Below are 26,769 nucleotides of genomic sequence, written 5' to 3' on the forward strand. Positions count from 1 at the left end.
TTTTGTTGTTGTTTTGGTATCGGGATAATGCTGGCCTCATAAAATGAGTTAGGGAGGATTCCCTCTTTTTCTATTGATTGGAATAATTTCAGAAGGAATGGTACCAGTTCTTCTTTGTACCTCTGGTGGAATTTGGCTATGAATCCATCCGGTCCTGCACTTTTTTGGTTGGTAGGCTATTAATTATTGTCTCCATTTCAGAGCCTGTTATTGGTCTATTCAGAGATTCAACTTCTTCCTGGTTTAGTCTTGGGAGGGTGTATATGTCCAGGAATTTATCCATTTCTTCTAGATTTTCTAGCTTATTTGTGTAGAGGTGTTTACAGTATTATCTGATAGTAGTTTGTATTTCTGTGGGATCAGTGGTGATATCCCCTATATGATTTTTTATTGAGTCTATTTGATTCTTCTCTCTTTTCTTATTAGTCTTGCTAGCAGTCTATCAATTTTATTGATCTTTTCAAAAAACCAGCTCCTGGATTCATTGATTTTTTGAAGGGATTTTTGTGTCTCTATCTCATTCAGTTCTGCTCTGATCTTAGTTATTTCTTGCCTTCTGCTAGCTTTTGAATTTATTTGCTCTTGCTTCTCTAGTTCTTTTAATTTTGATGTTAGAGTGTTGATTTTAGATCTTTCCTGCTTTTCTTGTGGGCATTTAGTGCTATAAATTTCCCTCTACACACTGCTTTAAATGTGTCCCAGAGATTCTGGTATGTTGTGTCTTTGTTCTCATTGGTTTCAAAGAACATCTTTATTTCTGCCTTCATTTCGTTATTTACCCAGTAGTCATTCAGGAGCAGGTTGTTCAGTTTCCATGTAGTTGTGCAGTTTTGAGTGAGTTTCTTAATCCTGAGTTCTAATTTGATTGCACTGTGGTCTCAGAGACAATTTCTTGTGATTTCTGTTCTTTTACATTTGCTGAGGAGTGCTTTACTTCCAATTATGTGATCAATTTTAGAGTAAGTGTGATGTGGTGCTGAGAAGAATGTATATTCTGTTGATTTGGGGTGGAGAGTTCTGTAGATGTCTATTAGGTCTACTTGGTGCAGAACTGAATTTAAGTGTTGGATATCCTTGTTAACCTTCTGTCTCACTGATCTGTCCAATATTAACAGTGGGGTGTTAAAGTCTCCCATTATTATGGTGTGGGAGTCTAAGTCTCTTTGTAGGTCTCTAAGGACTTGCTTTATGAATCTGGGTGCTCCTGCATTGGGTGCATATATATTTAGGATAGTTAGCTCTTCTTGTTAAATTGATCCCTTTACCATTATATAATGGCCTTCTTTATCTCTTTTGATCTTTGTTGGTTTAAAGTCTGTTTTATTCAAGACTAGGCTTGCAACCCCTCCTTTTTTTTGCTTTCCATTTGCTTGGTAGATCTTCCTCCATCCCTTTACTTTGAGCCTATGTGTGTCTCTGCATGTGAGATGGGTCTCCTGAATACAGCACACTAATGGGTCTTGACTCTTTATCCAATTTGCCAGTCTGTGCCTTTTAATTGGGGTATTTAGCCCATTTACATTTAAGGTTAATATTGTTATGTGTGAATTTGATCCTGTTATTATGATGTTAGCTGGTTATTTTGCCCATTAATTGATGCAGTTTCTTCATAGCACTGATGGTCTTTACAATTTGGCATGTTTTTGCAGTGGCTGGTACTGGCTGTTCCTTTCCATGTATAGTGCTTCTTTCAGGAGCTCTTGTAAGGCAGGCCTGGTGGTGATAAAATCTCTCAGCATTTGCTTGTCTGTAAAGGATTTTATTTCTCCTTCACTTATGAAGCTTAGTTTGGCTGGATATGAAATTCTGGGTTGAAAATTCTTTAAGAATGTTGAATATTGGCCCCCACTCTCTTCTGGCTTGTAGGGTTTCTGCCGAGATATCCACTGTTAGTCTGATGGGCTTCCCTTTGTGGGTAACCCAACCTTTCTCTCTGGCTTCCCTTAACATTTTTTCCTTCATTTCAACCTTGGTGAATCTGACAATTGTGTGTCTTGGGGTTGCTCTTCTTGAGGAGTATCTTTGTGGTGTTCTCTGTATTTCCTGAATTTGAATGTTGGCCTGCCTTGGTAGGTTGAGGAAGTTCTCCTGAACAATATCCTGAAGAATGTTTTCCAACGTGGTTCCATTCTCCCCATTACTTTCAGGTACACCAATCAAACATAGATTTGGTCTTTTCACATAGTCCCACATTTCTTAGAGGCTTTGTTCATTTCTTTTTACTCTTTTTTCTCTAAGCTTGTCTTCTCGCTTTATTTCATAAAGTTGATCTTCAATCTCTGATACCGTTTCTTCCGCTTGCTTGAATTGGCTATTGAAGCTTGTGCATGTGTCATGAAGTTCTCATGCCATGGTTTTCAGCTCCATCAGTTCACTTAAGGTCTTCTCTACACTGTTTATTCTAGTTAGCCATTCGTCTAACCTTTTTTTAAGGGTTTTAGCTTCCTCGCAATGGGTTTGAACATACTCCTTTAGCTTAGAGAAGTTATTAAAGACCTTCTGAAGCCTACTTCTGTCAACTCATCAAAGTCATTCTCCAACCAGCTTTGTTCCATTGCTGGCAAGGAGCTGCAACACTTTGGAGGAGAAGAGGCACTCTGATTTTAGAATTCTTAGCTTTTCTGCTCTGGTTTCTCCCCATCTTTGTGGTTTTATCTACCTTTTGTCTTTGATGTTGGTGTCCTACAGATGGGCTTTTGGTGTAGATGTCCTTTTTGTTGATGTTAATGCTATTCCTTTCTGTTTTTTAGTTTTCCTTCTAAAAGTCAGGTCCCTTAGCTGCAGGTCTGTTGGAGTTTACTGGAGGTCCACTCCAGACCCTGTTTGCCCGGGTATCACCAGCAGAGGCTGCAGAACAGCAAATAATGCTGCCTGATCCTTTCTCTGGAAGCTTTGTCCCAGAGGGGCACCCACCTGTATGAGGTGACTGTCAGCCCCTAATGGGAGGTGTCTCCCAGTTAGGCTACACAGGGGTCAGGGACTCACTTGAGGAAGCAGTCTGTCTGTTCTCAGAGCTCAAACACTGTGCTGGGAGAACCACTGCTCTCCTCAGAGCTGTTAGACAGGGATGTTTAAGTCTGCAGACGTTACTGCTGCCTTTTGTTCAGCTATGCCCTGCCCACAGAAGTGCCTCTATGGAGGCAGTAGGCCTTGCTGAGCTATGGTGGGTTCCCCCAGTTTGAGCTTCCCGGCTGCTTTGTTTACCTATTCAAGCCTCAGCAATGGCAGATGCCCCTCCCCCATCCACACTGCAGCCTCACAGGTTGACCTCAGACTGCTACGCTAGAGTGAGCAAGGCTCCATGGGCATGGGACCCACCGAGCCAGGCACAGGAGAAAATCTCCTGGTCTGCCGGTTGCTAAGACTATGGGAAAAGTACAGTATTTGGGCAGGAGTGTCCTGTTTTTCCAAGTATAGCTTGTCACGGCTTCCCTTGGCTAGGAAAGGGAAATCTCCTGACCACTTGCACCTTCCAGGTGAGACAATGCCCCGCCCTGCTTCAGCTCGCCCTCCATGGGCTGCACCCACTGTCCAACCAGTCCCAGTGAGATGACCCAGGTACCTCAGTTGGAAATGCAGAAATCACCCATCTTCCGTGTCCATCACACTGGGAGCTGCAGACCAGAGCTATTCCTATTCGGCCATCTTGGAACAGGAACCCAAACTATGTTAGGTTTATGTATTGCTCCTTCCTACACTAGGATCCCAGCTTTATGTTTCAGCTAAGCTCCCCACTTTATTTCTAACAGCCTATCTTCTGTATTGCCATTAAAATTTAAATCTTAGTCTCCGACATTTAAAAGAAATCCTTTAAGTTCTGGCATTCTGTTATTTCTCAGGATTTCTACCTTTATGCCAGCTCATAAATGCATCTTACAATGTTTTAAAAATATTTTATCCAGTTTTTAGTCAATTTGGAGAGTCATATAGGATAACTGCTCTGAAATTCTCTTAAAAATACAAAATACCCCATTTTATTTCTAAGTTATCTTTATTAATTTTTTAAACTATTGCATTTTGTATTTATTTGGTATTGAATCAGTTTATTCAATATTATTATTTATCCATTGATTTTATTTTCACATATCAGTGAGCAATGTTATTTGCAATTAGTGATCTTTTTCTTCCTTTTCAACGACTATACCACTTATTTCTGTTTTACATCTTATTTAATTTTCTAGAATTTTTAGAACAATCAAAAAGAATAATGGCAATGATAGGTCTCCTTGTTTTAATTGTAATTTTAATTTTAAAGTCCTCTAGTGTTTTTCATTAAGTATGATAATTGCTTTCATATTAAAATAGTTTATTATGTTAAATAAGTATCTATCTCTTTCTAATTTATAAAATATTATAAGGAGTAGTTTTATAATACATTTGGTATTTAATAGAATTCCCATATGATTATTCTTGTTTATTATATTATTGTTATATATTCCTAGAATTCCTAATATTAAACCATTCTGAAATAATATCTAGTGGGTAGTAGCATACCTTACATTGATGAATTAAATGTGTGCATAGGGTTTTTAGAACATTAGCGTATATATGCATGCATAAAATTGTTGATTTTGTTTTATCATACTCTTAGTCCAGTTTGGCAATCATATAAATTAGAAAAATTTCACCAGTGTTTATGTATTAAATTTCTATAATGTGGAACTTCTTTTTCCTTAAAACATTTAAAGAACTGACTCGTAAAACTATCTGGGCTTAGAACTTTTTTGGGAATTAAATATTTGAAAGCATTTTTCATCTTTGTCATAACTATTGTTCTAATCAGGTCATCCACCTCTCCTTGAGTTAATTTTAATTATTTTTTCCCATCAATATAATAATATTTGTTGGGCTATTTTAACTGCATAGTTTACCACTGAATTCTACATAGTAGTTTTTATATTGAATCTCTATATGTACTATAACAAGAGGAAACTCTGGTGCATCCATCCCATTTTCTTGGAATTGTAGATGTAGTAGCTTCTGTTGTACTCTCCAGAAAAAAATATAGAAACAAACACTCCTTGCCTCAAGAGATAATTGGCAAGATTAAAGAAAGCCTTATATCTAATGGACCAAATTTAGCAGGAATTAGGTAATAAGGTTCCACCTCTACACTCTATTGTTATCTGGCTGCTTCTTTTGCTTCCCTGTGCTCAGACATGGCAGGCCTTGAGCTCCTTGTTTCTACATGGCAATGACACCTTGTAAACCTTGGCAAATGTCAGTCACTATTATTTCTACCCCCAGATCCTCCAATGTAATTTGTGAGTTATCTTCAGTCAATTTGATTGGAGAGAATGGAAAACTCACCCTGGCTTAAAACTCAAGCCTCATTTCTCACTTTAATCTTTATCATGGAGCCCTTTACTCAGAGAGTCATTTTAGTGGACATCAATAAAGCTGATAAGCTGAATCAAAATAGGCCTTATTCTATGAGCCAGGACTCTGAAGGGAAAAAGGAATTCCTGACTTCCCAAACATAACCCCCAACTTGTTAGAAACTCCTTGTTTTCAATTTTGTTTTTTTTGTTTGTTTGTTTGTTTAAGATAGAGTCTCACTCTGTCACCCAGGTTGGAGGGCAGTGGCACGATCTCAGCTCACTGCAACCTCTGCCTCCCAGGTTCAAGTGATTCTCACGCTTCAGCCTCCTGAGTAGCCGGGATTACAGGCGTGTGCAACTACACCCAGCTAAATTTTGTACTTTTTAGTAGAGATGGGGTTTCGCCCTGTTAGCCAGGCTGGTCTTGAACTCCTGAGCTCAAGTGATCCACCTGCCATGGCCTCCCAAAATGCTGGGATTACAGGGGTGAGCCACCGCACCTGGCCCTCATTCTTAATTCTATGTGTTTGTGGTTTATCTTTTCCTTAAATACATTATCCAGCAATTTGCATCTTACTGTTTCACAGTCTGAAATAGGAGATTCAGTCTGCGTCAAAAGCAACTGTAAACACCTCAACTGCCTGACTTCACAGGTCTTCGTCCTAATATTCCTCTAGTCACATGGCATATCTTCTTTCCATAAACTTGCTCCTTTCTGCTAGCTTCTTTAACCTTTAACAAAAATTTCCTCTCCCTCAACTGTGTTTCATAGACTTCTACTTATTCATGGCATCCATTTGATCATAATCTTTAATGGTTCTTTCTCCAGCTCATGACTTTTCAATTCCTTCCCTGATGCAAACTGCCAGATTATCTCAGTATTTCCAGTTCAGAGTCAGGAAGTGGAAAATCTTACCAGCCCAGCTCATCCCTTCATCCCATGCCACATCATAGATCCCAAGAAGCTTAGGAAAGGATGAGGGCATAGGGCAAGTCAAGTGTCTGTCTCCAGTCCCACCATCTCCTTTAGGCCACCTCAACAACAGTTCAAAATTAACCCGTCGAATTATTGATCCACACCCCCATCTTGATTCTCTTCCCCATCTCTGCAATGTGCACCACCATCTGCCAAGTGTGCTACCGTCAGTTCCTCCCTTTCCCTCTTCACCCCACGCAAGCAATCTCATCCATCAGCTCTCATCAGTTCTTTCTCTAAAGTAGATCCTAAATCCATCTTCATTTCCATTAACACTACCTTAATCCAGGATACTGCTGTTTCTTGTCTGGATTACTACAGCAGCCTTCTAACAGCTTCCTAACCACTTGTTGCACTTTCCATTCTTTCCTTCATTCAATCCATATTCTACAAAGCAGAGGTAGTGGTGATAAAATATAAATTCAGTCACATAGATCCCTCAAAATCCTTCAGTAGCTTCCTATTTCTCTTAGAATAAAATCCAGTATTTTCCCACATCTGATACAGCTTTCGACTATCTGATTCTGGCTAATCTCTCAAACCTCATCTTGCAATATTCTCCCCACACTCACAATGTTTCAGCCACATCAGCATTGCTTCAGTGACTCAGGATCCCTGAAGCTCTTTTCTGCCTCAGGGCCTTTGCACATGCCTCTGCTTGCTTGATGTTCCCCACACTCACAATGTTCTGGCCATACCAGCCTTGCTTCAGTGACTCAGGATCCCTGAAGCTCTTTTCTGCCTGAGAGCCTTTGCACGTGCCTCTGCTTGCTTGGTGTTCCCCTGCTTTCTCACTTGCTTTAGGTCCCAGCTGAAATGTGATTTCCTCAGAGAGGACTTGGCCACCCTAAACCAAAGGGAATCTCCCTCAACTTGTAGCTCTTTATTTTACCCCCTTACATCTTCATATTTTTGCCCTCCTCTTTAAATTATTGGTGGGGGGGAAACTACAAAGAACACGAAAAAAGCAAAAGCCAAAAGGGGAGACAAAAAAAAGAAAAACCTTAGAGACAAGAAAAAGGAGAAAAAGACAAGAAATTAAGAGGAAATAGGCATGAAAGTATTAGCATTTATGAAAAATAAGTTCATAAAATTGTTAAATATACTTAAATGTTATACACCCCTAAAGCAAACATTCTTACTACTTACTTCTAACTCTTAGATAATGATTTCTAACTTCATCTTCAAGATAAGTCATCTTTCTTTGAATTCCAGTAAGTACAATATTCACTAGTGTAAGAATTTACCAAAACGAAGGCTCGAAATGAGTTAGAAGTATTTGAAAAAGTCATTATGAGCCCCTAGAAGAGTCTAATGCTTCTTTTCTCATTGTAAGTTTGCATAGCAAGGATCTAAGACAAGTTTTAAAATAAAACAACCCTCTTTTAGGGCCATGGGTACATGAGGCATCATTTCTCCACAATAGCCTGGCCCTCTCACCTCCCTTTGTCTTCTGCAATGCCTCTTTGTAACTCACAGGTGTTTGTGGGCATAAAGCCCATCAGAAGGGAGTTTATTGTGAAGAGTTCTTTCTTTGCCACTTGTTCTAAACCTGTTCAGAGAGTGCTCCATGCCTTAGACCAAATCTCCATAAAAATCAAGAAACAAGAAGTTTTCTGTACGCCTGTACAACAGCCACACTATGACATTAGTTTCGACAGTTCTGTGACCCTGTATTGTCCCAACTTTATTCACTAGTCTCTTTTTCTCTTTCTCTCTCCATTCCTTTTTTTAAGCCTTTATTGGCATTTTTTATCTACTGTAAAATAAAAAGGAGGAGGATGGGTGGGGTTTTTTTAAGCACTCTATGTGGCAGATAAAAAAAAAACACTATCTGCAGTTACTGTAGTAATGGTTTCAAAAAAACACCTGCAAATCAAAGAAAGACACCACGGCAGTGTCTTCAGACTTTTTTTTCCTCTTCTTCTCTTAAAGTTCCTTCTTGGCCATTTTAAGTAGGCCCGGCAATGAATTTATGTGACAGCTATGAAGTTAGTATTAAAATTGTGAATAGTGCCTAGCAGTTTTCATGCCCTTAGTATAAGATCGCCTCAATTTGCCACACAGCGGTGAATAGGGTAAAGAAGGGAGGGGGTGTCGAATGAATGGGAGGAGGAGGTTATGTGAATGGGAGGGTTTCCCGGGAGGGGGCAGCACAGTTGTCACAGGGAGAAGAGTGATTTATTTTTGAAATTCCAGAAAGGAAGACCAAAAGAAGCTGCCTAAAAGATCCTGAAGTGCGGGGTTGGGGGGATGTGAGATAAATAATATGTCTACACACAATTAGCAAGTGTCAAGGCCAGCTCTAGAAGTAGGGACAGGGTGGGGGCGGCGGTGGTAAATCCATTCCTCTGGTCTTCCAAGATTCAATATTAAATGCCAGCAGGGAGCAGATGTGGGCAGGGGCTGCAGAATAGGGGTAAGGAGCGCTGAAGGAGGGGTTAAGCGTTTATCTCAATGGAAATTAACCACTTGGGGGGAATTAAAAGAGAGCTGGAGCGGGCGGGGAAGATTGGGGGGAGAAGCGGGACAGGGAGAGTGTCTCTCCATGTAAAGAGAGGAACTTTCCTGGTGCGGAGATCTGGGGAGGGCATTCAGTAAAATGAGGTGAGCAGGGCTGCAAAGAGCAAGGCGGGGCGTGCCCTCCACCGCCCCCCACCGCTCCGCCCGGCCTCTCCCCTTGCCCGGCCCCTCCCCCACTCCCTCCCTCACCCCCTCCCCCTTCCTGTATTAGCATGCGGGCGGCGGCGAGCCGGCCGGGTGGGGAGGGCGGCGGTGGCATCGCTGCGCGGGGCGCATTGTGGGCCGCGCTCGCCTCCGCGGGGGACCATCTGCTCGCTGTCAATGCATCACCTGCTCGTCTGGGCCGTCGCCGGGGCAACGGGGGGCGGGGGATTAAGGAGCGTGTGCGTCTCGGTACGGGCCGAGGCGGCGAGGTGGGGGTTGGGGCGGGGGAGGAGAGCTCCTTGGCCCCCCACCCCCCTGCCCCGAGACGGGTCGACCCGCTTGGGGGCCGGCGACCACCGCGACGGGTTCCGCCGCTTGCCTCCGCTCCTTGGCCTTTGCTGCCGTGCTGCCTCTTCTCAGGGGCGCGGCTGGAGTACCGGGGAGCAGCAGAGAGCAAACGGTCCGGCTCTACCTCACCCTGCCAGGGGGCGAGTCCCGCGCTCCCTGCGTCTACCTGGAGCCGCAGGGTCCCTATCCCGGCGCGCCGCCCGCAGCCTCCTCCGCGGGAGCTGGGGCACTCTGCTGGGTCCTGGGGACGCGGCGCAGCGTGGTTCCAAGCGCTCCGCAGTCGCCGGGCAACCACAATGGGGCTGCCTTGCCGTGAGACCCTCCCCCGCTACTGCCACCAAAGTCACAGAAAACTTTCACACCTCTCATCTGACACTGTGGCCTGTGCACGACTCCAAGCACTGGGGAAGCCTTCGACATCAGAATATGAATGGCACCTGTTCTTCCGGGGGCGGCAAGGGGGATCCCGATGTTTATCAAAATGGGTTGATTTTCCACGGAGGGGGTACTTCTGGAGGTAGTAATCCCCAGAAATCCTGAAATTCCCCCTTCCACCTACTCATCTGCCTCGAATTGTAAACCATTTTGAATAGAGGAGTAGTGCAGCCAGGAATAATGCAGCCAACAGCAGGGGGCAGAGCAAGGCTGTAGATGGGGACAGTGGCCATTTGGGGACTCTTTTAATCCAAAGTCATGCTAGTTGGTTTAGAAACTTTTGAGAAATTTTACTCTCTGCTCTTCCCCATCTCTATCCCCACCTCCGACTGGTCAAGGACATTTAGCTGTGCCAACAAAGGTCGTTCTCATCTGCCTGAGGAGTCCACACACTTCAACAAAGGACTGGTTAACACCCCCTAATTCCTGCCCATAAGCTGTCCATAGGCTGCACAGAACCAAAGAGTTGTTAAGTCTTCATCACAACTCATAATATATAAATATTTTTTCTGGGCTAGCTAATTACTGAACACTCTTCTGCAGAATCACAGGACCAAAAGAAAGTGGACATTCACACCTGAGTCCCAGGATGGACACCCTCCCCCTCCACCCCACACACCCACATCTAAAATATTTCTACCCCGGGGAAAAAAAAAAAAAAAGCAGCTTGTTTTTAAAGACTCTGAGTCTTGTTAGATCTCATTCAAAGGTCTAGCAACTCTTGGGAAGCCAACAGCCTTTCTCTGACTTAGCAACTCAAACCCATTTTCTGCATTTATTTCTTTAAAAAAAAAAGTAAGTTTGTACTATTGACCCTATGTTCATCTTTTCCAGCTAAAGTCTCGTGATCATCGAGTAAAATTTCTCTCATCCTTTTATAATTTCTAGATAGAAACACCATGAATCAGGCTAATTTTATGATTAAAATGCATTTTTTTAAATTTGCTGTGGCCACACAGAAAATGACAGTTCCACTAATGTATCACTTTCTTTTTATCATTCATATGCAAGAGAGAAAAGTTAACTATCAAAATATCCATGGCTTTGACATAATAGATGAAGGGGAAAAGGTTTGTATGTATAAACTTGCTCCAAATATAAAATTCTACCCACCATTTTACTTTAATTATGACTTCCATAAATTAAAGTTGAGAGTTCTGAGAAGACATGCCCTTCAATCTACAAGGTACTCCTAAATACATAGAATCATGGCATCATTCCAACTTAGAGAAGGGATGAGCTGAGTCCAACCCTCCTATCTATAGATAAGGTAGCGAGCCCCAAAATGGTAAGTGACTGGCCCAAGACTGTACTGCTAGTGGCTATGGATACCCAGTGCTCTCTTAACCCCAACAATATCACAGAGGTGCAGTTTTGCACACCAAAAACACCTGAAAATGCCCTTTGTCTACTCTGTTACCATTCCTACAGCTGCTGTTTTCACTACAGAAATGAGAACTCTTCATCAATTTCAGCAAATAATCCTTGAGTACCTATCACGTGTCAGGCAAAATAAACAAAGATCCCTATCCCTGTAGAGCTCATTCTTTTGTGGTGCAAACAGATTTTAAAAGAAAGAAAAGGCTGGGCACGGTGGCTCATGCCTATAATTCCAACATTTTGGGAGGCCGAGGCAGGCGGATCACTAGGTCTGGAGATCGATACCATCCTGGCTAACATGGTGAAATCCCGTCTCTACTAAAACAAAATAAAAAAAATTAGCCGGGTGTGGTGGCACGCGCCCATAGTCCCAGCTACTCAGGAGGCTGAGGCAGAAGAATCGCTTGAACCTGGGAGGCAGAGGTTGCAGTGAGCAGAGACAGCGCCACTTCACTCCAGCCTGGGTGGAGACTCTGTCTCAAAAAAAAAAAAGAAGAAAGAGAGAAAACTATTCATTTATTGAACATCTAATCAGCTACGATGAGAGGGAAAAATGTATTCACAAATAAGATATGGATATCAACCTTAAAAAGAGAAAAGCATACATGAGAATCAGAGCAATGCCATCAACTAGAAAATAATCTCAATATGACAAAGTATCATGAAGTACAGAGAAGACATCAGGTAATTTTGCGTGGGCAATGTCATAGAGAAGATGTCATAAATTTGGCTATATAATAGCAGTCCCTGGTACCTAAACAGGGTATGGCACATAGCAGATGCTCAATAAATCGTTGTTGGATGAATGCATGAATGAACAAATGAATACTGCATTTTCCAAATAGTCAAAAGGAGGAAGATATTTAAGGCAAAGATATGACAGTATATGAAAATGTGGTACATATATACAATGGGATATTATTCAGACAAAAAAGGAAGAAAATCTCCCCACTTGTGACAATATGGATGAGCCTAGAGGACATTAGGTTAAATAAACCAGTCACAGAAGGACAAACACTGCATGATCTCACTTATGTATGGAATATTTAAAAGTCTAACTCAACCCAAATGCCCATCAATGATAGACTGGATAAAGAAAATGTGGTACATATACACCATGGAATACTATGCAGCCATAAAAAGGAACAAGATCGTGGCCTTTGCAGGTACATGGATGGAGCTGGAAGCCATTATCCTCAGCAAACTAACACTAGAACAGAAAACAGAAACACTGCATGTTCTCACTTATAAACGGAAGCTGAACAATGAGAATACATGGACACAGGGAGGGAAACAATATGCACTGGGGCCTGTTGGGGGGTGGGGTGGGGGGAGGGAGGGCATTAGGAAAAATAGCTAATGCATGCTCGGCTTAATACCTAGGTGATGGGTTGATAGATGCAGCAAACCACCATGGCACACATTTACCTATGTAACAAACCTGCACATGTACCCCAGAACTGAAAATAAAAATAAATTTGAAAAAAAAGTCTTAACTCACACAAGCAGAGAGTAGAATGGTAGTTGATAGATGATGGGGAGCGAGGAGGATGGGGAGTAAGGGAAATGGGGAGATGTTAGTCAAAGGGGATAAACCTTCAGTTACAAGATGAGCGAGTTCTGGTGATCTAATATACATAATGGTGACTAAAATTAATAGTGCTGTATTACATACTTGAAATATGCTAAGACAGTTCTCACCACCACACACCAAAAATGGTAATTATATGAGGTGATGGATGTCCTCATTAGCTTGATTGTCATCATTTCACAATGTAGACATATATCAAATCATTACATTGTACACTTTAAATGTAGAAAGTTTTTATTTGTCAATTATACCACACCAAATCTAGGGAAAATGTTTTTTAAGGAAAGTTATCACAGTATGAACAAAGGTTGAGGGGCATCTGTATTTAAGGAGTGATGAGTGAGCCATGAACTGTGAGCAAAACAAAACAATGGAGAAGAGAAAGGAAGATGGCACACTGGCTTGGAGGTATGTTGAGAAGGGATTTCACTACCATGCCAAGAATGTGGATTTTGTCCTAAGGACTAATAGTTTTCAACAGCAGCACACTTGTTTTAAGCAGAATCTTGTAAGAAATCCAAACAGGATAAAACTGATCCATATAGAGCTGTCCTAATAGAAGCAGGGATATGTCCCCTGCCCACAATCTCACCATCCAGCCATGGCTGGGGACTCTATACTGCCCTTTGAAATACTGTTTGAACATCAGTACAACTGGCAATGAGTCATCTTTGAACATTATCAGACATAAGAATGTGAGTTTAGAAGGAAAGGAGAAGTCAGGAAGAGCAGTTAGAATGCTATTGAAATTGTTCAAGCACAAAATAATAAGATCTTAAATTAGATCAGTAACATACATAGTGAAATGGAAAATGAAGAGATTTTGAAAACAGAATCCTTAATATACAAGGTCTTCCTGCATCAGAGAAAATAATTTTACCTCTGGCACGTCTAAGTTTGGATATCTTTTAAAATAATAATATATTACAAACTTCAGCCTTTTAACTGTTACTATGGCTAACACATTCTCACATTTGCAAAAGTTTATGAAAAAACACACATTCCTTTGCAGCAAACTGCTTAAATGATGGTTCATATGTCAGAGTATAGATTTTGGGATCCTAAGAGAAGCCAATGGAAGCTACAGAAAGATAGCAAAAAGTGAAGCATGTTTGAAAGATATCTAATACCTCTTTCATTTACTAACCAGGCATACCAATTTTTGACCAGCGATCAAAACCATCACGACCCTTTCCCTACACTTTCTCAAATGTAAGCATTCAAGTTTTTTCTGAAAAGTTACATAAAATTATTCATTACCCACTTACAGTTAGTTACAATTGCCCAGTAAAAGCCCCTCCTGGGTAGAAGGCTTGTGACTTAAGGAATCCATGACACTCCTGGATTGGGTAAAACAAAGATATGCTCACACAAATAAGCTAATAAGAGAGGCAGCAAAAAAGAACTGGGAAGCCAGAGAAATTCACATGATGAAGATACCTGGCATTTAGCCAAAAGTAAAAACTATAAATATTAATCAGATGAGAATCAGTGTCACTTTACTGCAAGAATGTTCTGTAATTAAAAGAGTGGGTATTGTGTTGTGCATGTTAGCACAATTGCCGCCAATAATATTGGATGCCAGTAGCTCAGGAGTACTGGAAAGAGCATGGATTCCTAAGGATGTCACTTAGCAGAAAGTTTACTAAATATCAACTGTTTATGTCAAATTGAAGTAATACTGCAAAGTAAAGGAAGAAGAAATATCAGGGTTTCAAAATTGTGTTCCTGTCTTTAAAAGACAAGAAAAGAAACCTTCCTTGGACATCTATTATAAGAAAGGCATTTGCTAGTCGCTTTCCAGACATAATGTCTTTGAATCCTTACCTCAATCCTGCAGAAAAGGTGTCATCATAATCACATTTCAAAGATGCAGCTATTCCAAAGTTGGCTTTGTGATCCAAGATGTGGCTGTGGTTGTGCATGTCTGAAGTGGAGCAGAGGTGACATGTCCTTGAAGTTGATAAAGTCACAAGATTGTGAGACGGCAATGCTTCCTGGATCATCCCTGTGGGCCGATGGGCCTTGGAGTGGATGAAAGGCATGGGAGGGAGATACCAAAGCTCTCATTTGGGTAAATCAGCAGTAAACCTGCTCAGTTGTCAGGCAAAGGAGGTTTGAGCAATTCACTGGGAGTGTCAAAAAAAGGGGGGATAATTGAAGATCAGAGTAGCAATGGTTCGGAGAGGCAAAAGGAGATAAAAGTGTGCCGTTCCCTTTCTTTCCTCTGTTCCTAGACATAGGGATGAGAGAGGACGAACAGCCTCCACTGCTGAAGGGGGCTAAATGGTAAATACTCCCACTATGGTGGATTTCAAGCTCTCATGATGTTAGTGAGCGCAGAGTTGGGAAAAGATGTGCACAATCAGCTCTGACGATCCAGTGCCAGTTAGCGCCAGCACCCTATTGCCCTTTCCCATGTCATATATTCCTGTTGCTTCTTCCCACCTGTTCTTGCTCAAAGATAAAGCTGTTAAGTTGTCCAGACTGTGTACATTGCGCAACTCTAGTGTTGCCATTTTCATCACAGCCATCATTGACATATATAATTTAATATGACAATTTTCCTTTAGGAAGCCATGTAGAGCAAAGGAGACCTTTTCCTAATTTGCACAAAAGCACCATTTGGGTTGGTTTTCATGCTGCTCAAAGACCACATACTGGAAGTCACAAGCCAAATTCAGCCCACAGACATCTTTTATTTAACTCACATTGGGTTTTTAAAAAGACATTTTTTTAACTAGCTTGCCAACATTTAAAAGTCAGGAAACCAAAATCCAAATTACTAGATTATATTGGAAAAATCAAAGCAAGCTGCGCTACATTGAAAGCAATAACAAAGAAAGTACCTATGCCTAGATCACGGTAGGCATTCAAAAGATGTCAGGATCCTTCAGCCCACCCTAGCTGTTTTGTACTCACCTTTTTTATCATTATATCCTGGAAGCCACATCACTTGGACCCTATCTTCCTCTGTGGCTCCTCCCTTATCTTCTGTCAGTTTCTAGAACAATCTTTGCACCTCAGGGCTTTGCACTTGCCCAGTCTTCTTCCTGAAACACTCCACCCTCCACCCCCTTGACTGGTCCAACTCCCACTCATCCTTCCATTTCAGTTTAGATGTCATCTTCACCATCAGCTTTCAACAAGACTCCCAAATACCTCCAACTCATGCCATGCTCCATGGAGCAGTCAGAGTGATCTTTTTTAAAAAATAAATCAGATCATGGCACAGCATAATTGTAATGAAATGCAAGCTCCTTCAGCTGGCCCTTAAGGAATGGTGTGGTTTGGACACTGTCCCCATCCCTCAGTCACACTGTTTCCCTATTTCCTTTACAAACACACCTCCCGTGTGCCTGCCTTTGCTCTTGCCACTCCCTTTGCAGGAACACTCTTTCCCAGGTTTTCATAGAACCTACACCTTGGTAACATTCTGGTCTCAGCACAAACCAGCTGCACATCCTCAGAGAAGCCTTTTCTACCCACCCATGTAAAACAGCAGCCCTGCCCGCTGCCAGCCTCACTTCAATGACTCTCCATCGCATCCCTTGATTATGTATCCCAGATATACCCCAGATCTCCAAATCAGACTTCCTGGTAGTGGGGCCTGCCAATCTTTCCTTTTATTAAGCTACCTCTGGGGATTCTGATATGCAACCAATTTAGGAACCCCCAGTCTGTGGTATAATGGGAAAGGAAAGAATGGTAGGCATGTTGAGGTGTGCTGTGGTTCACGGCGAGTGTTTTGTTCCTCATGAGTTTTGATAGTCCAATATTACAGTGATGTAGGATACTACAAACCCACTGTAATTTTGCAGCAATAAATTACTGTCGTTCCCTTGCTTGTTTATAAATGCCACCTGAAACCTCAATCAACAAAATTGTGGAGAATCTGTTAGAAACAGAGCCAAAAATTCCTCCAACTTCTTCGTAGAACAGTTATGATCATACAAGTGAGAAGACTAAGTGAAGAATGGACAGCTAAAGGATTCGACAAATTAATAGGTTGAAGGAATACAGACATAGTTTTTTAAGCCAGGAATCTGTGGGTGCTTACAAATCTTTGGGAAAATACTCACTGTCACCAAGAATTTTAAGATTAAACTATTTGGTGAACTGGGAGGTACCAGGTCAGGAGGGCCCAGGGGCCAGGGCCATGGCTGGGAGCGGCTCCATTCTGGCGCCCCAGCTCCTCCAGGTCACAATCCTCACTCCGCCCCCTCGCCCACTGCTTGCATGACCCTGAGAGGCATCTCTGTAGGGCTACTGAGCCCACAGACCCGGCCGGCGTGTTCTGCACACGTGGGTCTCAAGACTGAGAAAGATGGGAGGACACAGAGCTGACCAGCCAAGTATAAGGACCCTGGTCACGCTGTGCATCTGCAGCCCCTGCCCAACTGTCTGCCTGCCCCAGGTGGATTCTGTCCCAGAATCCAAGGGCTGCCTGAACAGGATGACAGGGTCATGCCCAGGGTCAGAGGCACTGAGGCACCTGGCATCCCGAGTGTAACTGGCAGGACCTGCTGGTGCTGCAGGAGCAGACGAGGGCAGATGAGATCCTCATCAGGAACACCTTCCACACTTATCACCAGCAGTGACTCATGCCTGGCATTCTGCTGGCCAATTGCACTGAAGTTTTTCATGGGGAGGAGCATATTGCAGCTGTGGGAGGTGGGTGTACTAGGCCCCACCATCAAAGGATATGGCTGTATTGGGGTCTCATGTGTGGCCTATGCACTTCTGGTCTAAAAGCTGGAGTGGGTGGACAGTGGCTACAGGTTGGCAATGAGTGTCTAGTCCTCCTCTAGTCATGCACCCTATCTACACCTACATCAGTGAGGAGCAGTGGCAGAAGTATTAGGTTGGTGCAAAATTAATTGTGCTTTTTGCCATTACTTCTAATGACAAAAACTGCAATTATGTTTGCAGCAACCTATACCTGCCCCCTGCTGGCCAAGGGGGCACTCCTGCGCTACTTCAGGCTCATAGAGCCCAACTGCAGGAGTGACCCCGGCAGCATGGAGATCAGAACCTGCCATAACCCCTGGAATAAGAGCTACACCCTCAATGGGACCACCCTGATCCAATGGGACCTGAATCACCACCAGGATCCAGTGAGACCTAGGTCACCACCTCACCTGTGGCCAACCTGTTTGTAGTGTGGGCTGGAAGATGGCTACCTTCAGGGCTTCCTGTCGGAGAAGGGGATGTGGGGTCTCTTGGCCTCCAAGATTGAGGGCAAGTTCTCCCTGCGGGCCTCTGCCATGGGCATGATCATCGTGGACAGCGTGGAGGTGGAGGACGTGCTGCTCAGTGCAGGCAGCCTGGAGGGTCCCTTTGGCTGCCTGAACAATGCCAGATCTGGTATCATGTGGGGAGTGCTTGGAGCTGCTGAGTCTTTTCTGCTCGTGGCCAGGCAGTACACCCTGCACAGGATCCAGTTTGGCATCCTGTTGGTCAGGCACAAGCTGATTTAGAAGTTGGAGGACATGCTCACTGAGGTCACGCTGGGCCTTCACGCCTGTCTGCAGCACGGCCACTTGAAGAATCAGGGCAAGGCGGCCCCCGGACAGGTCTCTCTGCTAAAGAGGAATAACTATGAAAAAAGCCTGGACATTGCCTGCCAGGCCTGAGACATGCTGGGGGGCATTGGGGTTTCTGATGACTATCATATGGTCCAGAACATCAGGAACTCAGAGGCCATGAAAACCTCTGAGGGTACACATGACATGTGCACCCTGATCCTGGAAAGAGCTGTCACGGGAATCCAGGCATTCATGGCTGGCAAGTGAGCCCATCCAGCCAGTGGCCCAAAGCTCTCAAACCCCTTCCCAGAGACAGGCCTGGCTGGACCATGGGAATGCTGTGTTCTGAGCTTAGGAAGGAAGCTAGCGGATGGAGTGGGAAGTGAGAGACACTGATTTTTAAATATCAGAATTTCCCTTCTGAAGTTGTTCAGATGTGTTCCTTAAAAAGAAGATGGCATTCTCTGTAGAGTTTCTCAGTCCACTTTTAACTATGGATGAGAACAGACTCCATTTACCTTGGAAAAGAAACATCTATTGAGAGAAGGAGGGTGACATTGAAGCAACTTCCTGGAGACCCCCTTGGTCTCTGCCTGAGCAGACTCCCCTCACATCAAGGGTTCACAGTGCACCCTCCAACCCTCCCATCCGGGGTTAGTGCCTTATGCTGGACATTGGAGCAGAATAAGGGAGAGGAAAATAAGAAGGCTGCACGTCTGACCCCATAGTGTTGGGCTACATTGACTGGTAACCACCTGAGAAGTAGTTTCAGTCACAGGAGAAATGAACACGTCTGGGTGCTCTGAGTCATGGGAACATGGTAGGGACGGCATTTACTGGTAACCACCTGAGAAGTAGTTTCAGCCACAGGAGAAATGAACACATCTGAATGCTGTGAGTCACTGGGACATGGTGGTCTAGCCCATGTCTGAGTCTTAGGCTCTGCTGTAATAAATAAACCCAACTTAGCACTGCCCAGGCCCCTGGGGGTGTATACCAGGGATGCAGGGCTCAAGGCTGTAGATGGAGAGGACAGTTTCTGACCAGCAGGGGTGCAGGGGATTTTGTTCTTTCTGTCACCACACAGCTCATCACGTGATGGTGGGAAATGACAGTGGTCTGGCTTCTCCGCTTGGACACACCATGTTACAGGGGGTCACAAATGAGATGGCAAGAGCACCACGGGCCTTGCGGGGACTGTGGCCTTGTGAGGTCAGGGCTGGCTGCCTGGTTTCTGTTCACATTTACTCTCAGCTGGGCCATCCCTGCTTCCTCAGGCAGAGCCCCCCATTGAGTTTGCTCAGGTGGGATACCTCAGACCGGATGCACAGGTCTTTGTACACAGTCTCCTGTGGCCATCTTGGTTAAGCTCTGTTTCCAAATGGCTGATCTTTGCCACTTTCTGAGTGAACCCCTTGAGCTTTTCCTAGATGATCTTGATGTTATCATTATAAAGCTGATAGATCCTCTCCTCTAACTGCTCTGTCAGATCCAAAACTTTTCAAAGAATAAGAAACGTTCTTGGAAAATCAAACAAGATGTATCACCAGCCATTTATTCTAAGTGGATCTCAAATTTCTGCAATTTATCTTATATAATGCTAAAACAAACAACCCCCCCACGCCACCCCACCCCCCCACACACACACAAAACAAAACAAAAAATAACCAGTGCAGTCACTGCGGAGCTAAATTTTTTAAGAGGTGAAAACATATAAAGTCAGTTGCCACACAGTGATGTTTTGGTCAATATCGGGTTGTATATGCAATGATGGTCCTGTAAGATTATAATATCTTATCATAATTTTACTGTACCTTTTCTTTGTTTAGATATGTTTGAATACACAAATACTTACCATGGTGTTACAATTGCCTATAGTATTCAGTATAGTAACATGTTGTGCAGTTTTGTAGCCTAGGAGCAATAGGCTATACCATCTAGGTTTGTGTAAGTACAATCTATGATGTTCAGACAACGATAAAGTTGCTTAACTTCGCATTTGTCAGTAATGTTCCCATTGTAAAGTGATGCATGATTTTATACAGTATAAATTCAACTAGGTTAGAAAGAAAGTACATAAAACAGGGGCTAGAAGAGGCATGCAACAAAGTGGTATCTGGGTGATGTATCAAATACATGTTTTTATATATATATATATATTTTTTTTACGGCATTATGCATTTCTCTACTTTCTAAATTTTCTATGCTGTACCAGGGTATGTACCAATAGGGATTGGGCAGGGGGGCATAAAAGTGGAAAATAGGTTGGGCACAGTGGGCCACCCCTGTAATCTTAGCACTCTGGGAGGCCAAGGCAGGAGGATGGCTTGAGGCTAGGATTTCAAGACCAGCCCGGGTAACATAGTGATACCCCATCTCTACAAAAAAAAAAAAATTGTTTTTTATTTGTGGGGTGTGGCGGCACACACCTGTAGTTCCAAGCTACTTAGGAGGCTGAGGTGGGAGCATCTCTTGAGCCCAGGAGTTTGAGGCTGCAGTGAGCTATAATTGCACTACTGCACCTAGCCTAGGGAACACAGTAAGACCTTGTCTCCAAAAAACTGGTGGGGTGGGGGCGGGTAATAAAGTCAACCTTTCATCGACACACGTGGAATTAGCAAGCTGTTCCATTCATGAGATCCATTATATTTGAAGAGGCATCAGGCACAACCATTAATTTAGGACCTGAACATAGCATCAGGCATTGCAAGACATAAGCTCCTGGCATGTTGAAGAACCCCAGCTCTCCCATCAGAGAATATTTGATGACTTCTGGAGGACATGGATGTGACAATGCAAGCTGTGCCTCAACCCCGCCGACTACCATAGCTATTCATCCCTGTGTGAAGTCAGAGGGCTGGGCATTGGATGCAGGGGAATCTGGGCCCTCAGCCTGGCTCTCTAACTTGGGCAAATCATTCATTTCCAAATGTTATCCATACAATGAGTCCAATATCTTATTTTCAGGATTATTGTAAGGGTGAATTAAGATACAGGTGGTCCCCAACTTACTATGATTTGATGTATAATTTTTCAACTTTATAATGAGTTTATTGGGGTATAAAATACATTTTCAACTTATGAAACAAAAAAGGTTAAAACATTTAAAGGTTGTGAAAGTGTGAAAACAAGAAAAAGAATAGAAGGTGGCCATAAGATCAGCAAAATTTAATAAATTGTGTGAGTGGAAGGATTATTTTCCTGCCAAACAAACATGAGATCCATAGAGAAATTATTTCCCAGGAGCTTTATAAGATTTTGAGTTTGTCTTAGCAACATTTAAGTCATTGGAGGTATCATTTTCATGGTATGCTTCCAAATTTAACATTTAAATAGGAAAAAAAGTCCCAAGCCAAATTTGAATACCCATAACCAATAACTAGAAATGCAATTCAGTCAATATATGACTGACGGTGTTGTAATTGTTCATACTATGGCTAAGAAGAAATGTTACCCCTCTCTGAAATGTCCCCATTTCCCCATCTAGATGTAATCTATCCTAGCACCATTTATTTATTTATTATTTGTTATTTATTTATTTGCTGGAAATTACAGTTACTTATAAATATGTGTGTCCTACTCTGCAAGTTCCTTTGTGCAACATAATATAGGATGACCAATAACCTAAGCAAAGGAGACAGAAACACTTGGTTTCAAGTCCTGGCTCAGCCACTTGCCAACTGTGACCTTGTGCAAATTATTTGATCTTTCTAAATGTCAATTTCCTCATCTGTAAAAAGGTGGCAATCATGTAAGAACTAATAATGATAGCTAATATTTATAAATGCTTATAAGCCAGGTAGGTACTAAGTATTTGAAGCGCTTTATATGTAAAAAAATTTGCTAACTCTCGCAAGAACTCTTTGAGGTAGCTATTATTTTCTCTATTTTATACAAGAGGCAAACTGAGGCATAAGGATGTTAAGTACCTTGCTCAAGGTGTGCAGCTAATAGGTGACGGAGGTGGTGTTCAAACCCAGCCCACCTGATGCCAAAATGAAATAATGCTTGTAAAGTGTTCAGTATAGCAGCTTTATGAGTAGTCATCTTTTCACACCAGGGTTTCCTCATACCCCTACTCATTTGTGCCATTCAGCAGGTATTAAACCTAACCTTATGCTTCAATGATGCAATATTTGTTACTGAAGAATCAGGAAAAAATACAAGAATGTCTCCCTCCTTCTGCATTCATCACTACCCAATTGAGAGCCTCAAGGAAGAATCATTTTCTGGAAGTTCTCAAAACCTGCCATTTTCAAAGGAAAAAATAAATCTCAGCCCCTGAGCCAAGCGTAAGCACCTACAGACAGCCTCGGAAATGCAATTTAAACAACATCCAAAAAAAGCATCCTCGGGTAAAATACAGATGATACTGCCAAAGGAAAGAAAATGGTAAATTGAAGCAAGTTTTTAAGCTTAAATTAATTTAACATCGATTCCAAGGAGAGCAGGTACTAGATACTGAACATGGCTATGCTGACCTTAGACCAACTCTCATTTTATTCTGAATTCCCGTTTTGAGCACTGCAAACTAACTAGCTTTCAGAGGTCATTCCTGCAAGGCTATTTGTATACCTTCTGGCCAAAACACATGGAAATTGTTATTACATGCATGGGAAGTAAAGAGAAAATCTGCTTAACATCACAAATGGTCAGGGAAATGCAAATCAAAACCACAATGTGATGCAACTTTACTCCTGCAAGAATGGCCATAATCAAAAAAATCAAAAAATAATAGATGTTGGCAGGGATGCGGTGAAAAGGGAACACTTCTACACTGCTGGTGGGAATGTAACTAGTACAACTGCTGTAGAAAACAGTGTGGAGATTCCTTAAAGAACGAAAAGTAAAAGCACCATTTGATCCAGCAATCCCACTACTGGGTATCTACCCAGAGGAAAAGAAGTCATCACATAGACAAGATATTTGCACGTGCAGGTTTATAGCAGCACAATTCGCAATTGCAAAAATGCGGAGCCAGCCCAAATGTCCATTAATCAATGAGTGGATAAAGAAATTGTGGTGCGTATATATACATTGGAATACTACTCAGCCATAAAAAGGAACAAATTAATGGTGTTTACAGCAATCTGGATGGAACTGGAGACTATTATTCTAAGTGAAATAACTCAGGAATAGAAAACCAAACATCAAACATTCTCACTCATAGTTGGGAGCTAAGCTGTGATAGGATACAAAGGCATAAGAATGATACAATGGACTTTGGGGATTTGGGGGTAAGTGTGGGAAGGGGTGAGGGACAAAAGACTACAAATTGGGTTCAGTGTATACTGCTTGGGTGATGGGCGCACCAAAATCTTACAAATCACCACTAAAGAACTTACTCATGTAACCAAATACAACCTGTTCCCCAAAAACCTATAGAAATAAAAAATTATAAAACAAAAGTAAAAAAAATAAAGAAGATGAAAAAAAAGTTTCTAAATCCTGTTTCAGACTTGGACTTTTAGACATTCTGAAACCAGGGAATTCTGCCACGGAGATATAAGTTTCTTTAAATCTCCCTAAAACAATCATTTAATTTTGTACTCAGTGATAAAATTACAGAATCACACTATCACACTGGGCTCTTTTCCTTTGTGGTGTGGGTTAGAGAGAGGCCAGATCATAGATATTTGAGAATATGAAACTTCAATGGGAAATCGATGATCTTATATCTTACCCCTTCTTTAATGGCTGCAATTTTGTTCTTCACCCATCCTTAATCCCAGCTGCACACGCTACAATCCTCTTTTTAATCCTGACCATGCACATCAGGTCCAGCCCCATCATCTACTAAGAGACTGCACTTTGACAGGTGTTCCCAAACTAGTCAGTGGGAGACACTGTGTGGCCATATTGGCAAGTTGTGGGAGGCTCCCATTCCAGCCTCTTCTCATGAAGCCAGTGGACAGGGTTGACCATTCTAACTCTCAAGAGGTATGCAGGTGAGGTTCTGACTTGTAAAAACTTCCAAGAAAAAATGGAGGAGAAGATGGGATGCTTTGGAGAAAAGGAGAGAATTTCACTTACCCAAGATGCTGGTCTTTCCAAACTCACCAAGTTGTATACATTACATACACACAGCTTTATGTATGTAATAATACATCAATAAAGTGATTAAAAAATGCTAGTCTTATGATTTTATATTGGATTCCAGTAGTATTTGGAAAGTCCAAATAAAAGAGAACAAAAACAAATCATATATTTTTTATATATTTGATAAAATTGTTTATATTTAATATAACATATAGTATACATTTATATAATTTATAATATAATTACAGCATAAAATACATGTTATATATAATGCATGCATATGTATACCACGTGTCTATTCATATGAAATTGAGGTATAAAAAATGTTCTTGTACTATAAAAACACTCTAATCTTCTCTTGGGGTATAAGGTATTCCAAAGTGGCCTATTCCACTGCTCAACTCCCCTTTTACCGCTCTTCCTCCCAACCTCTAACTCTATGTTCTCTAGAAGCATAGATAAATGCATCCAATTACTCAAAAGAGCCTCTGGCTTGTTAGTGCATCTTGAAAAAATAAAGTAGAAGCAGGCCCAGGTGGAGACACACTCACTCACCTCCAAGTTGACTAATAATAGCACATCCCTGATACAATAGTGATTTGATACCTCTTCAAACTGCTATTCTTTAAATATTTAAAATTTTCACACTTATTTAAATTTATATGAAATCCCTAAATATATAAACGTAATTTTGACTTTTTTCTTTTTGGAAGTGTTAGGCATGGTAAGAAAAGGACACAATCAGGGCAGCCCTATCTTCACTCCTATGTATTGGAGAGCTACACTTTAATTGACTAAAACAGAAGCCCTGAAGGTAATCTAATCCACTCTCCCTAGAAGGCAGTTGGGGAAATAAGAAAGCTAATATTTGAGGTTGATCCTTGGGAGTCTTGGTCCCTTCCTAAATAGAGTAGGCATATTTTTATTCCTATCACTGTCCTACTCTCCTGAGAAGTCCCAGTAAATTAAATTCTCACCTTCTCATTACATTTCCAGTGATATTTTGGCTCCCTTTAAGGAAATATAGAAAATGGTCTATGTGCACAGAAAGACAACTATTGCATGTTCTCACTCATATGTGGGAGCTAAAAAATCATCAATTCCATGGAGGTGGACAGTAGAATGATAGTTACCAGAGGCTGTGAAGGGTGTGTGGGTGGGTGGGGGGTTAAAATAAAGGCAGATTGGTTAATGGGTACAAACATACAGTTAGACAGAAGGAATAAGTTCTCTTGTTGGAAAGCAGAGGAGGATGACTATTGTTAGTTACAATGTATTGTGTATTTCAAAATAGCTAGAAGAGAGGATTGAAATGTTTCTGACACATAGAAATGATATCTACTCAATGTGATAGATACCCTAAATAGCCTGATTAATCATTCACATTCTATTCATGTAATAAGATATCACATATACCCCATAAAATGGGCAGAAATTGTATATCAATTTTTTTTCAAGAAAAAGAACATGACCCATGTGGTGTGCCCTTCAATGAGACTTTGAGAACTCGTAAGGATTGCTGTTGTGGTGGTTAGGGGAGAAGTTGATCCTTAAGAAGAGAGTAGGCTGGCTGCAGTGGCTCATGCCTGTAATCCCAGCACTTTGGGAAGCCAAGGCAGGTGGATCACGAGGTCAGGAGATTGAGACCATCCTGGCCAACATGGTGAAACCCCGTCTCTACTAAAAATACAAAAATTAGCCAGGCGTGGTGGTGGGTGCCTGTAATCCCAGCTACCCTGGAGGCTGAGGCAGGAGAATCACTGGAACCCAGGAGGCAGAGGCTGCAGTGAGCTGAGATTGCGCCATTGCACTCCAGCCTGGGTGACAGAGTGAGACTCCATATCAAAAAAAAAAAAAAAAAGATAGTGGACACCCACTCCTCTGCCAGCCCAGCATTCCACTGCTCCTCCTTCAGGTAAAAAGCTTGCTGATATTCCCTTGGAGAAATGCTCCCCCTCCAGTGTCAGTTCCTGTGGCTCCGATGAGGCAGGTGTTCCGGAGCTGGCACTGTAAATGGTTCAGAGAAGGACCTGTGACCCCAGCCAGGCAAGGAGAGTCAGAATGTTTGCAGGAACCCTAGGGAAAAAGAACTCTCTTTCTGTAGGATTTGCTGGTAGAAGGAAAACCTATAGCTCTATTTGGCCATTTTTGCCATAATATGGAAAGAGAATGGAACCACAGGAAAGGAAGCAGAGCTAAGAAAAAAAGAAAAACATTCTTAAGAATATGACTTCACAGCTAGTCCAGCCATGTCTAAAGCCAGATAGATCACTGGATTTTAGTTATGTAAACAAATACTCCCCTCTTTGCTTAAGCCTGTCTGAGTTGGATTTTCTGTCTCTTGCAAATGAAAAAGTCCTGATTAATACAACCAAACTTTATGATCAGCCTTCCCCTCAACCAAAAAAAGAAAAAGCTTTCACTCTCAGATTAGAAAATGGGGTCTTTCTCTGAGTATAAGTTATAATCAATCTCTGGACCTGC

General features: G+C 42.1%; 1 protein-coding gene and 1 pseudogene across 5 annotated transcripts in view; one reads left to right on the plus strand and one right to left on the minus strand.

The window, feature by feature from the left end:
- The window catches only part of C10H12orf42 (chromosome 10 C12orf42 homolog), a 457,931-nt gene extending 442,168 nt beyond the window's left edge, over positions 1 to 15,763 (minus strand). For 2 of the 5 annotated variants that reach the window (XM_055096055.2, XM_034934354.3), the window contains exon 1: positions 9,479 to 9,639. Coding sequence is in view for 1 of the 5 variants with exons in the window: in XM_055096056.1 (XP_054952031.1) it covers positions 15,641 to 15,652 (12 nt within the window). In the remaining 4 variants the exon portion in view is untranslated. Of the gene's footprint in view, positions 1 to 9,343; positions 9,640 to 15,640 lie in introns of those variants that run through there. The other 3 variants (XM_055096054.1, XM_055096053.1, XM_055096056.1) reach the window with 2 other exon arrangements.
- A 1,194-nt stretch (positions 15,764 to 16,957) lies between these two features.
- LOC100979700 (glutaryl-CoA dehydrogenase, mitochondrial-like) lies at positions 16,958 to 18,716 on the plus strand (annotated as a pseudogene).
- Positions 18,717 to 26,769: the final 8,053 nt, after the last annotated feature.

The sequence above is a fragment of the Pan paniscus genome, chromosome 10 (genome assembly GCF_029289425.2).
Source record: "Pan paniscus chromosome 10, NHGRI_mPanPan1-v2.0_pri, whole genome shotgun sequence".
Taxonomy (NCBI): domain Eukaryota; kingdom Metazoa; phylum Chordata; class Mammalia; order Primates; family Hominidae; genus Pan; species Pan paniscus.